The sequence below is a fragment of the Sarcophilus harrisii genome, chromosome 4 (assembly GCF_902635505.1).
Source record: "Sarcophilus harrisii chromosome 4, mSarHar1.11, whole genome shotgun sequence".
Lineage (NCBI taxonomy): Eukaryota > Metazoa > Chordata > Mammalia > Dasyuromorphia > Dasyuridae > Sarcophilus > Sarcophilus harrisii.
Genome location: NC_045429.1, coordinates 270,034,134 through 270,046,643, shown reverse-complemented (window position 1 = coordinate 270,046,643; position 12,510 = coordinate 270,034,134). Strand labels below are relative to the sequence as shown.

Sequence of the window (12,510 nt, the reverse complement as noted above, 5' to 3'; positions counted from 1 at the left end):
GGAAATGTTTAGAAGAATTGCACGTTTAACTTATATTGGAGTGCTTGGTGTCTTGGGGAGGGAAGAATGGGGTAGAAAGGAAGAAAAATTTAGAATACAAGGTTTTTGCAAAGGTGAATGTTGAAAACTATCTTTGCATGTATTTGGAAAACTAAAATACTATCGAAATTTTAAAAAATAAAGTAAGCTAGAAAAAGTAAATTAGAAAGAAAATAAATGATTCCACCATGAATTCTCAGGGATAGACAAGTTCCTCTATCTTCTGCTACTATTCAAGTAAATTTTTTTTTTCTTGGAATTGTATAAAGATCTCTTGAAATTCTTCCCACTTTCAGTTCCTTCTTCCTCCAATCTAGTCTTCATATCATTGCATAATTATCTTCCACATATGCAGTTCTGATCACATTACCCCCTTTCTCAAACCACTCTGAGAACACACTATTGTCTAACAAATCAATGCCAGACTGTTTGTCTTGGAATTCATTTCTCTCTAATATGGTGTTACCTTTCCCACCTTTCCTCACACTACTCCTGTCCATATGTCCTATACTCTGTCAAATTAGACTATTCACTGTCTTCTGAAACCTCCAGTTTCTATAACTATGTTCACAAAATTGCCTGAGATGTATTCCCCTGATTTCTGCCTATTCAATTCCAGCCCTTTCTTCAAAACCCAGCTCAAATGTCATCTCCTCCTTAAAGCTTTTCGTGATTTCTCCTTTCCCCTCACTCATTTCTTGTTCAATAAAGATCTGCATTTATTATGTTCTCTCTTCACATCATACAAAATATGTTTGTTAGTTCCCTGAAGGCAGATGACTTTTCCTATTAATTTACATACCTCTCCCTTCTTCCTCACACAATATACCTGTCACAATTCCTTGCACTCAGTAGATGCTTAGTAAGATTTTAGTTGAATCCAACCCAGTTAATTTGGAATGGAATTTGAAATGCTATGGGAGATACCTCACATAGGCCAAGGCAGGAATTCTAAGAAAATATCTTAGGAATGGTCGGTCCTAGGAGTAGGAACCTTCCTTTATGCCTTTTTCTTATGTGTTTTGATTGCTATTCCAAAAGGCTGTGGCTTTCAGTTATTTCTGACTCTTTGTGACTTTTGGGTTTCTCTCGGCAAACATACAGGGTGGTTTGCCATTTCCTTCTCTGCTCATTTTACAGAGGAGGAAACTGAGGTAAACAGTTAAGTAACTTGCCCAGTGACTTGTCACACAGCTAGGAAGTGACTGAGGTCAGATTTGAACCCAAAAGATGAGTCTTTCTGATTCCAATCCCAGTGCTCTATCCACTGTGCCGCCTAGCTGCTCCCTCCCAAAGGCAGCTACCTGAAAGAGATATAAATTCAAATCCCAGCTCTGTCACTTATTATTTTGGACAATGTTCTTTTCCTCCCTGGATTTCTGTTTCTTCTAAAGTGACTTCTAACCTGGGGTACATATACTCTCATGGGATGTGAAAAGTTTATCAAGGGGGGTGTAGAGAATATCTTATAATTAACTGTATTATTTTATTGAAATATTCTAAAAGTGTTAGTGAAAAAAATTATAGATTAAAGAGAGAACAGCAAAGAAGTAGTAGGGAAGAGAATAACAATTTATGTATTATTTTAAGTATTATATGCCCAATACTTCACAAGTATTATCCCATTTGATCATCACAACAACCCGTCAGATAAGTGCTGTTATTATTCCCAATTTATAGTTGAAGAAACTGAGGCAAACAATCATTAAATGTCTTGCCCAATATCATCCAAAAAACAAATGTCTGATTTGAACTCAAGACTTTCTGACTTTGGGCCCCAGCACTCCATCTACTGTGCCAGCAGTTGGCTGACTAGAATATGTTTGGAAGAAAGGGTAAGAAAGACTATAATGGTGAATCTGAAATTTTGAAAGAAAGAGTTGAAGCAATAATACCTACTGACCAAAACCAAATAAACATAAACCCTTACCATACTGAGCTTTAAAAAGCCAGAAATAATGAGCCATTTAAACACAAATGAATTTATCTTGTAAAATAACTAGAAAATGAACTAACTTGCAACGAAGTTTACAAAAGTTTTTGAGTGCTCATGTAGAACTATATTCCATTATTACTAAATATGCTATAAGGTTTGAATTTCATTTACAACAACTTATGTCTTTGAATCAGGATTCTTCATCCTATTACAATAGTTTGCTGATTGTTTTGCCAGTCATAAGCCTCTCCCAACTCCAGCCCATCCTCCACTCACTTCTCAAAAGTGATCTTTCTAACGTGTAGCTCTGACCAAGTCAGTCCCCTATGCAATAAACTCCAGTGGCTCCTTAACCTCCAGCATCAAGTATGAAATCCTCTATTTGGCATTCAGACCCTTCATAATTAATTCCCTCCCTTCCCCCACTCACTAGCTTTCTAATCTTTTTACACCTTATACTCCACACATACAGAGAGACACTGGCCTCTTTGCTCTTCCTTGAACAAGACATTCTGTCTTCTGACTCTGGGTGTTTTCATTGGATGTCCTCCCTATCTGGAATGCTCTTCTTCCTCATCTCTGTCTCCTGGCTTCCTTCCAATCCTAGCTAAAATTCTACCTTCTTTTAGAAGTCTTTCCTGATCTCCCTTAATCTTAATATTTAATATTTTTATTTTTCCCAGTTACATGCAAAACTATTTTTTACATTTGTTTTTAAAGAGTTCCAGATTCTCTCCCTTACTCCCCACCCCCATGATCCATTAAGAAGGCACATGTGAAGTTATACAAAACATTGCCATAAAATTACCCCCCTTAATCCTAGTCTCTACCCTCTGTAGACTATATATTTTTATATAGAGACAAACAAGAGCTATCTCTATTTTATTTGTCTATTGTTGTTTGCAATTTGACCCTCTGATTAGCTCTTTGAGCTCCCTAAAAGCAGGGAATATCTTTTTTGTTTCTTTGTATTTCTAGCACTTAGCCCAGTATCTGGCACATAGTAGGTGCTTCATAATTTAAAAAAAATTTTATTTATTTTTTAAATTTAATTTAACTTTTATTTTTTCCAATTACATGTGTGAAATTAGTTTTCAATATTCATTTTTGTAAGATTTTGAGTTCCAGATGTTTTTTCTCCTTTCCTCATTTTGCCTTCCCTCAAGACAGTGAGCAATTTGAAAGAGGTTTTTCATGTACAATCATCTTAAACATATTTCCATATTAATCATGTTTTGAAATACAAATCAAAACAAAAGAGAAAAACCAGAAGAAAAAAACAAAAACAAAGTGAAAATAGTATGCTTTTGTTGAGTGAAACAAAAGAACCAAGAAAACATTGCACAAAGCATCTGCAGGATTATTCAATGAAAAACTATGATAGCCTCAGTTCTTCTCATTGGTTCAGTGATCCAAAGCAATACCAGCATACTTTGGATAGAAAATGTCATCTGCCTTTGGAAAGAGAATTGCAGAGACTGAATGTAGATCAACACATACTATTTTCACCATTTTTTTCCTTATAGTTTTCTCTTTTCTGTTCTGATTTTTCTCTCACAACATGATTCATATGGAAATACATTTTGAAAAAATGAATGGACATGTATAACAAAAAAAATGTTTTTACATGTAACTGGGGGAAATAAAATAATAATAATAAAAGAAAATAATATACTTTGATTTGCATTCAGTTTTTATAGTTCTTTCTCTGGATGTGGATGTCATTTTCCATCACCAGTCTTAATAAATGTTTATTGACTGACTGACTATTCTCAATCAAATCTAAAGCAAGAAGAAAATTGAAAACTGAGCATGATACATTTCAGTTCTCTTTCAAAAACTATATCGTAGGAATAAAACTGTTGGTTGATAAACAGAATCAAAGGCTTCATTAAGTAATTTGTGTTCTGATAAACATTTGGAAATTTTGTGATACTACACATATCATTACATAACAAATTAAGTTTCTCCATAAATCATTCATTGATATCTTTATTTTATTTTTTATGCGCACATGTTCTGGTAAACTATAGAACATTACATATTGAACAGGGATTATTGGAAGGTTTACTGAGAGCCAAGAGGTATAAAGACTGAAAAGAGCTGGGAGCTTTTTGCTCTATAAAATGCAAAGCTGATATAATGGAACACTATTTTTAAAAAATACAAAAGGGATGCATTCAAAGAAATCTAAGAAGACTTTTATGAACTTACACAGCAACATAATGGATCTAGGGCAACAATTTATGCAATAACAACATAATAAAGACAAAGATGACATCTCTGATCAACGTCATGGCCAACCCTGATTTCAGAGGACTGATGATCAAATATCATTTTAACAGGGAAGTGATAGATTCAGGATGTAGTGTGAAATACATTTTTGGACATGGACAGTGTAGGAACTTGTTTTGTTTAATTCTGCTTATTTGATACAAGGGTTTTGTTTGTCCTTTTTATTTTAAATTGAGAGAGAGGGAGGAGAAATAAATGTTTACTTATTGAAAATTATTTTTATTTAATAATAAATTAATATTTACTGTTATAAATGATATAATGATATTAATAAATATTGTTAAGAAATAAATGAGAAGTATTAATAAATTAATAAACAATGTTATATTTGTTATAATAAATTAATATAAAATAATAAATAAAAATAAACATTTAAAAAATATTTTTAAAATTTAACTTTAAAAGATTTTGAATGAAGGAATTAGACTAGATGAGGTCCCTTCCGTCTCTAAATAATACTGACCTTATGTTGTTGCACCCAATTGCAGGAGTGGGGTTTTAAACTTGGAAGAAATTGACCACTGAGACTTACTGATGGATTGGTCAGAGAGCCATTCCTACCTAGAGAGATAGACATTTCTTTGGGGTTCCCAGGCATAAGATTAGGAAAAGGGTAGAGATTAGAGGGAGGGGCTAGTCAACTTCTGGGAAATAGCGCTGGCTCAGAGCAGCTCAGTTGCAGCTGGGTCTGTGGTGTGGAAGGTAGTTTTGTGGGCAAAGTGGCATGCCATCTCCACCTCCCACCTCTTAGGGAGGGAGCTACAGCTGTAGCACCTTCACCTCTCAAGCTGGGTCATGGCAAAGCCCTGGCTGCTGCTTCTCCTGACCCTGGGAACTCCAGCTCTTCCCACAGGTGAGTCCCTCTCTCTCCCTGCTTGGTTTAGCCTTCTCTTTCCTGTCTTTCTGGGTTTTCCTCTGGCCTGATGCCCTCAGCATGGGTTGGGGATAGGAAATGGGGTAACTGAACTCCTCCTCGAGGTTCCTGTAGGAATTCTATAGGTCTCCTTTTTTCACTTAATCTCTTTTCCATGCCACCCTAGGTACCATGCTCTGCAGAAGGAGGCTCCCATGCTCTTGAGCCTGAATACTAAAGGCAAACAGTTGAGAGTAGGGAGGTTTTAGATCCAGCCTGAAGTCATCTTTATCAATGACAGATTGATTGCCTATTACTTTTTTTTAAAATTTTAATAGCTTTTTATTTACAAGTTATATGCATGGGTAATTTTACAGCATTGACAATACAAAACCTTTTGTTCCAATTTTTCCTCTCCTTCCCTCCACCCCTTCCCCTAGATGGCAGGATGACCAATACATGTTAAATATATTAGAATATACATTAAAAAAAATAAGTATACATGTCCAAATCATTATTTTGCTGTACAAAAAGAATTGGACTCCGAAATATTGTACAGTTAGCCTGTGAAGGAAATAAAAAAAGGCAGGCATTGCTTATTACTTTTAAAACAAAAACCATATTCTTAATCTGGCATTCAAGGCTTTCAACTATCTGGTCTTAACCTAACTTTCTTTATTTCACCTTTCTCCTTTTGATACTACATTTCCAGCCAAACTGGACTACTATTCCCAATGTTCCTCCAACCTCCTCATCTCTTCCTGCTCTGTGGGAAGTAGGTCTATTTGTGTCAGAACACATATACATAATACAAAAAAAAATAGAGACAAAGAAAAATTGAGTTAGAGATGGTGTGATATAGATCTTTTTTTTTTAATTTAATAGCCTTTTATTTAGTACAAAACCAGCCATTCTATGTAATCCTAGCTTTTGGTTTCATGTGTACTTTTTTTTTTTTAATTTAATAGCCTTTTATTTACAGGTTATATGCATGGGTAACTTTACAGCGTTAACAATTGCCAAACCTCTTGTTCCAATTTTTCACCTCTTACCCCCACCCCTCCCTAGATGGCAGGATGACCAGTAGATGTTAAATACATTAAAATATAAATTAGATACACAATAAGTATACATGACCAAAACGTTATTTTGCTGTACAAAAAGAATCAGACTCTGAAATATTGTACAATTAGCTTGTGAAGGAAATCAAAAATGCAGGTGTGCATAAATATAGGAATTGGGAATTCAATGTAATGGTTCTTAGTCATCTCCCAGAATTCTTTCTCTGGGCGTAGCTGGTTCAGTTCATTACTGCTCCATTGGAAATGATTTGGTTGATCTCGTTGCTGAGGATGGCCAGGTCCATCAGAACTGGTCATCATATAGTATTGTTGTTGAAGTATATAATGATCTCCTGGTCCTGCTCATTTCACTCAGCATCAGTTCGTGTAAGTCTCTCCAGGCCTTTCTGAAATCATCCTGTTGGTCATTTCTTACAGAACAGTAATATTCCATAATTTTCATGTACCACAATTTATTCAGCCATTCTCCAACTGATGGACATCCATTCAGTTTCCAGTTTCTAGCCACTACAAAAAGGGCTGCCACAAACATTCTTGCACATACAGGTCCCTTTCCCTTCTTTATAATCTCTTTGGGATATAATCCCAGTAGTAACACTGCTGGATCAAAGGGTATGCACAGTTTGATAACTTTTTGAGCATAGTTCCAAACTACTCTCCAAAATGGTTGGATGTGTTCACAACTCCACCAACAATGCATCAATGTCCCAGTTTTTCCACATCCCCTCCAACAATCATCATTATTTTTTCCTGTCATCTTAGCCAATCTGACAGGTGTGTAGTGGTATCTTAGAGTTGTCTTAATTTGCATTTCTCTGATTAATAATGACTAGGAGCATGTGATATAGATCTGAAAGTAAAAAGGAAGTCAATACAGTGGATAGAGAACCACAAATTCAAATTTGACCTCAGACACTTACTAGTTGTGTGAACTTGGATGAGTCATTTAACACCACTTACCTCCAAAATTTAAATTAAAAAAAAAAAGATCAGAGGAAAAAGAAATCAATATAGGCTAAAGTAATCTGGGGAGGCTTCATGGTAGGTGGTGGAGATAAAATTAGTCTTGAATCTACAAATGGATAAGTGGTGAGAGAATTTGTAGACAGAGGGCTTTCTAAAACTGGAACCTAGAATATAAAAGTCAAAGCACAGAATATAGAATATGGAGACTAGATGGGACCTTAGAACATGGAATGTGGGAGCCCAGATTATTAAATGTAAGAACTGGGAAGAACTTTTGAGAGTATAGAGCCTGACTTCCCAAATTTAATAATAATAGTTAGCATTTTTATTGAGCTTAAAGATTTGCATAGGCCTTTAACTCATTTCTTTTGACCCTCCCAAGAACTTTGCACTATTATTATTATCCCCCTTTTACTAAGACTAAGAAAAGTTAAATGAATCACTGCTAATAAGTCTCTGAAATGGGACATGAACTCAGTCAGGTCTTTCAAGTCAATGCCATTTCACACATGTGTCCCCCTGCAGGTATGTGTACTGCTCCCTTTCCCTCCATGGCTCCCCCACTCACCCAGGTGGTAGATGGGCAACAGAAGACGCTGGTGATCTGCTTGGTTCTTGACATCTCTCCTTCGTTTGCTGATGGTTCCATCTGGTTCTCATCTGGCAACGGCACCACCTTGGATGCCTTCACTTATGGTCCCTCACCAGCTGGGGATGGTACCTGGAGCAGCCTGGCCCAGCTTTCCCTCCCTGCTGAGGAGCTGGCTTCCTGGGAGCCTCTGGTCTGCCACACAGGGCCAGGCTGGCAGCCCCAGGGCCCAAGCACCCGTCCTCTTCAGCTATCTGGTATGGAAAACTAAGACCCTGTCTCGATGGAGCTTCTAGAGTTTAAGGCATTGTCAGGTCCCTTATCTCCTGGTACTTTCCCTCCTTTTGACCCCATTCTTCCAAGAAACTCCACTGTCTGGGAAAGTGCCATTCTTCACTTTGGACTAATTAGTTACAATTTCCAAGCTGAATGTATTTTAGATTAGCCAGAATTAATTAGCTATTTCACCTTAAGTCAGTTTTCTTCCGTGAACCTAATATGCCCCATCTGTCAGGTACAAAAAATAATACCTAAAATGTCTTTTTCACAGAGCTGTTATCTAATGAAGATACTGTGAAAGTACTTGGGGAAAAAAATTTCAACACACTATTATTGTGGGTGCAAGAGAGACCAAGGAAAAATTCTTGAGAGAAAGGAGAACTGAGCAAGTGAGTTCTTACTCATTGGGGGAATTTTGCCTCCAACAAACATTTATTATGCTTCAGGCTCCTCATCTATGGCATGTCTCACAGTGGCCTTGAGGAGGCGAAATGGCCTTGGGACCATTTAATCTAGCTTCCCTTCCCCCATATTACAAATGAGAGAGCTGGGATACAGAAACGTTAAATAGTTTGTCTAAGATCTCATGAGTTATTTATGGAAGAGCAAAAATTTGACTCCAAGTCCTCTGATTCTAAATCCAAGGTACTTTCTCCAATATTATGCTCATGATACAAAGAAACATGGCAGAAGTCCTTGTCTATAAAGAGCTTAAAGACTAGCTGAATGCAAACTCTTTTTCTTTGGTTTTGGCAGGTGAACCCAAGGCAGAAAAGTGCCAACAGGAGCTAACTACCGGTGAGTGACTGGATGGATGGTGAGATCTGGAGGCCAGGCACCTGTGTCCTGTTGAAACCAAAGTGATTTGGGTGGTAATCAGTCTCCTCATCAGAGGCAGTATGAGACTATGTTGACTCACTTGGTAACCCTGGGGTCAAGTACTGACTTCATCTGGGCTGCTTCACCTACCTCATCTATATATAGTATTACCCCTGAACTACTCTCCTAACCTGACTTGAGGGCTGGCTGTCCAGAGATTGACTATTAACTACTTCAAGGTTCAAAGGAGTAATCTGTAGGGCTGCTCTATTACTAATATAGCTACTGAATCTCACTCTGCATGCTTCCCATCAATAGGCACTCAGTAGAAACAATTAGCTCTTAGCAGAGGCCTTTATTCAGACTGAATATTAAGAATAATACCTATGCAACATTTCCTATGTAGATCTGTAATACATTCTCTCTTAATCACACAGCAGCCTCAGAAAGAGTGAGCTACATGAGTACACTGGTATTGAGGCACACTTGGGGGGAGACAACTTAAAATTCATGACACTTTGGGACCTGGAAGTCCTTTTTCCTCTATAATTTTTAGAGTCCTCAATGTAGGCTCCCCAAATCTGATCATCTCTATAACCAGCTCTGTTCTCTGCTGCCAGAGAACCCTTTTCTTAAAGTTACTTTTCCCCTCTGTATCTATGTCTATCTGGAGTGCGTGTCTTTATTCCTTCAATTGTACTTCATATTCTTCCAAACTAACCAACTTTTGATCTGCCAGATAAGATATTTTCCTCTGGGCAAGTCACTATTAAATGTCATGACATTCCATAATGGAGAGAAGAGGGAGGGATAAAGGACAGAGACCTGCACAGCACAGCCTCTTCACAAAATGTAACTGAACCTTGACTCCTTGGGAACTAAAGCTTTGTTCTTTAGCTCTTTAAAATCCTCCTTGTTCAATAAGGTTTATTCCCTTTAATTCATTCAAAGAAATATAGTTCCATATCCCAAAGGGAATAATATAGTATAGATACTTCTTTACAGCTGCTTTAACACCTTGTAATCACATTCTGGGCGTTAGGGTTAAGGTTGGGTCAGAGAACAACTATCTTACATGTAAAATGGGAGAGAATCATTGATCAGAGTTCCTAAGCTTTCAAAGTCTTTGTTATTCAGTGGGGTCTACCTCTCTGTGACATCATTTGGGGTTTTCTTGGCAGAGATACTGCAATGGTTTGCCATTTCCTTCTCTAGCTTATTTTACAGATGGAGAAACTGAGGTCAACAGGTTAAGTGACTTGCCCAGGGTTACACAGCTAGTAACTATATGAGGTTGGATTTGAACGCAGGGTCTTTCTAATTCTAGGCCTGGAACTCGGTCTCCTATGCCACTTAATTGCTTGTCTTTACATGTTCTTATTAAATAAATTATTCTCCTGGTTCTGCTCATTTCATTCTGCATCAATTTATACAAATCTTCATAGATTTCTCTGAAACTGTCACTTTCATCTTTAATTCCATTACATTCAACCAGTTCCCAATATTGGGGTTACCCCATTCATTTATTGTTTTTTGCCACCAAAAAAAAAAAAAAGAGTTGCTTTAAATATTTTTGTACATTTCTTTTTTCTCTGATCTCTTTGTTGTATAGGTTTAGTATTTGTATTGCTGGGTTAAAAGATATATATATATAGTTTAGTCATTTGGGAAAGATATTTCCCAAACTGTCTTGTCCCAAGCATCTCTTACCTTTTTGTTTCTTCCACCAGGACCATATGGCCTTTCTCAGACACTGATCCTAGGGGCCATTCGGCTGATCTTCTTCAAGCTGCTTATATTTGACGTGCTAATGACCTGCAGCCACCTCTGGGCTCTGAGGATCACAACCACACACAGTAATGATCTTGAGGTTCATCCTAGGGGATCAAGGATTTAATTCTTAGGATTAAGGGCCAACATGTAAAAATGGCTTTCTTCCTCCCTTCACTGTATGAAGAGGTTAGTAGATCTTGATTGAACAAGAAAAGAACTTTGAGTCCTGTAGAGAGAGGCTGAAAGATGGGGATTCTGAGTATATGACTGCCCCATCTTTACCTTATGGGAATACTATGTCTGATAATATTTTCCCCAATTCTTGGAATAATCTTCATTTCCAGCCACCAGAGTAATCACTCCTATCTTGTAAAGTTCTATTCAGAATCAACATCCTCCATGAAACCTTGAGTGAAATTATAAGAGGTATTAAATGTTTCCCAACCTAATGAGTTCCTATGTTTAGTTGTGTAAATGTATTCACTTTGACTACTTCTAGGTAGTCAAACCTGTAATTTCTCTTATTTGAGAAGTCTATATTGCCCCATCAGACTTCAAGGTTTCTGAGGTCAGGACCTAAGTCTTTTGCACTCCTCTAGGAACACTCTCAGACATCAACTCCTAAGGAGTCCCCAGACACGTATAGATGCATATAAAGTACACACGATGGAATCAGAAGGTTAACCACATACACAATGGAATGTTGCATCCCTTGGGAGCTGTCAAGAAGTGAGAATGGAACTGAAAAAATATTCAGCAAGCCCTGACCCATTGACAATGTTTTGAGATACTACCCCTGGCACTGGAGTTGGTGCTATTGCTGGAGCAGGCAAGCAGAGCATCCCAGGGATGGAGAAGAGGAGGCTTTGACATGGTACAAAGAGGATGTGACCAGAGCTAAGCAGAAGTTGCTCAAAATACAGGCAGAGTGCCCTGCCCATTTTGCTGCTAGACAGAACTGGTGATTTCCACTCTCCCTTTCCATTCTCCCATGAGAGATGAACTTGCTTCCTAATTTGTTCTTCAAGATTTTGTGTTGCTTTCCATTTCGCCTTTTGTTTTGAAAAGAAAATCATTTCTCTGAGATAATAAATTCTCTGAATTATTGGTTTATATGTCTGTGTCCTTGGGGTAAATGAAACCCAGAAGTAGCATTGGATGATGAGATATACAGGGAAAGGGATAGATCTTATTATGACTAGAAAATTTCTGGCAAAACTGGGGACAGAATGAATGAAAGAGGTTTTATTGATTTATATTTTTATAGTTTCCCCTAAACAGAGGATCCAGACCAATACCTTGACACATATGAGTCAGCAGTCCTAGTGAAGTGAGTTATATAATTGAGCTGAAATAACCCTTTTAGAGCATATAACCTCAAACATCTCATTTCTGTTTGGGCTTTTTTTAATTTTATTTTTTACAGATTTGAAAGCAAAACCATTCCCCCAGGAGCAGAGTTGAAAGTCTTAACTAGAGAGAAATTTACCCTAGAAAGAAAGTCCTGGGAAAGAATGACAATACCCAAATAATGGTGGGGAGGGGGCAGTCCAAAGTGAATAACAAAGAGACAAACAAAAGAAAAACTGATATTATGCTTCTTTATTAACAGAGACTTGATCACTTAATATCAGACTTTTGCTAAATTACATAAGGAAAGTATATATTGTACCTCTTTTCTCAATAGTGAAAAGAACATTAAATTTGGAGCCAGAAGACCTTGGTTCAAACCCTTATACTATTATTTACATCCTGTCTGATCTTGGTCTAGCCCCTTAACCTTTGAGCCTTGAATCCTTCATCTGTATTTTTAAAAGGAGGGAGGGGAGTGGATTAGATGACCTCCAAGGTCCCTTACAGTTCTAAATCTGTCGTCAGA

At 37.3% G+C, this 12,510-nt stretch overlaps 1 protein-coding gene across 3 annotated transcripts; it reads left to right on the top strand.

Annotated features, from left to right (window-relative positions):
• The first annotated feature begins 4,799 nt into the window (after nt 1–4,799).
• Nucleotides 4,800–11,744, top strand: PTCRA (pre T cell antigen receptor alpha). 3 transcript variants are annotated; one of them, XM_012549096.2, is made up of 5 exons: nt 4,800–5,123; nt 7,697–8,017; nt 8,796–8,837; nt 10,589–10,714; nt 11,231–11,744. In XM_012549096.2, exons 1-5 carry the CDS (start codon nt 5,066–5,068, stop codon nt 11,254–11,256), a joined length of 573 nt encoding a protein of 190 aa, XP_012404550.1. In that variant the 5' UTR covers nt 4,800–5,065; the 3' UTR covers nt 11,257–11,744. The 3 variants fall into 3 exon arrangements, 2 of the variants coding, with proteins under 2 accessions (XP_012404550.1, XP_012404549.1); XR_001121048.3 differs by having other exon boundaries at nt 4,914–5,123; nt 10,589–10,817; XM_012549095.3 differs by having other exon boundaries at nt 4,914–5,123; nt 10,589–11,744.
• Nucleotides 11,745–12,510: the final 766 nt, after the last annotated feature.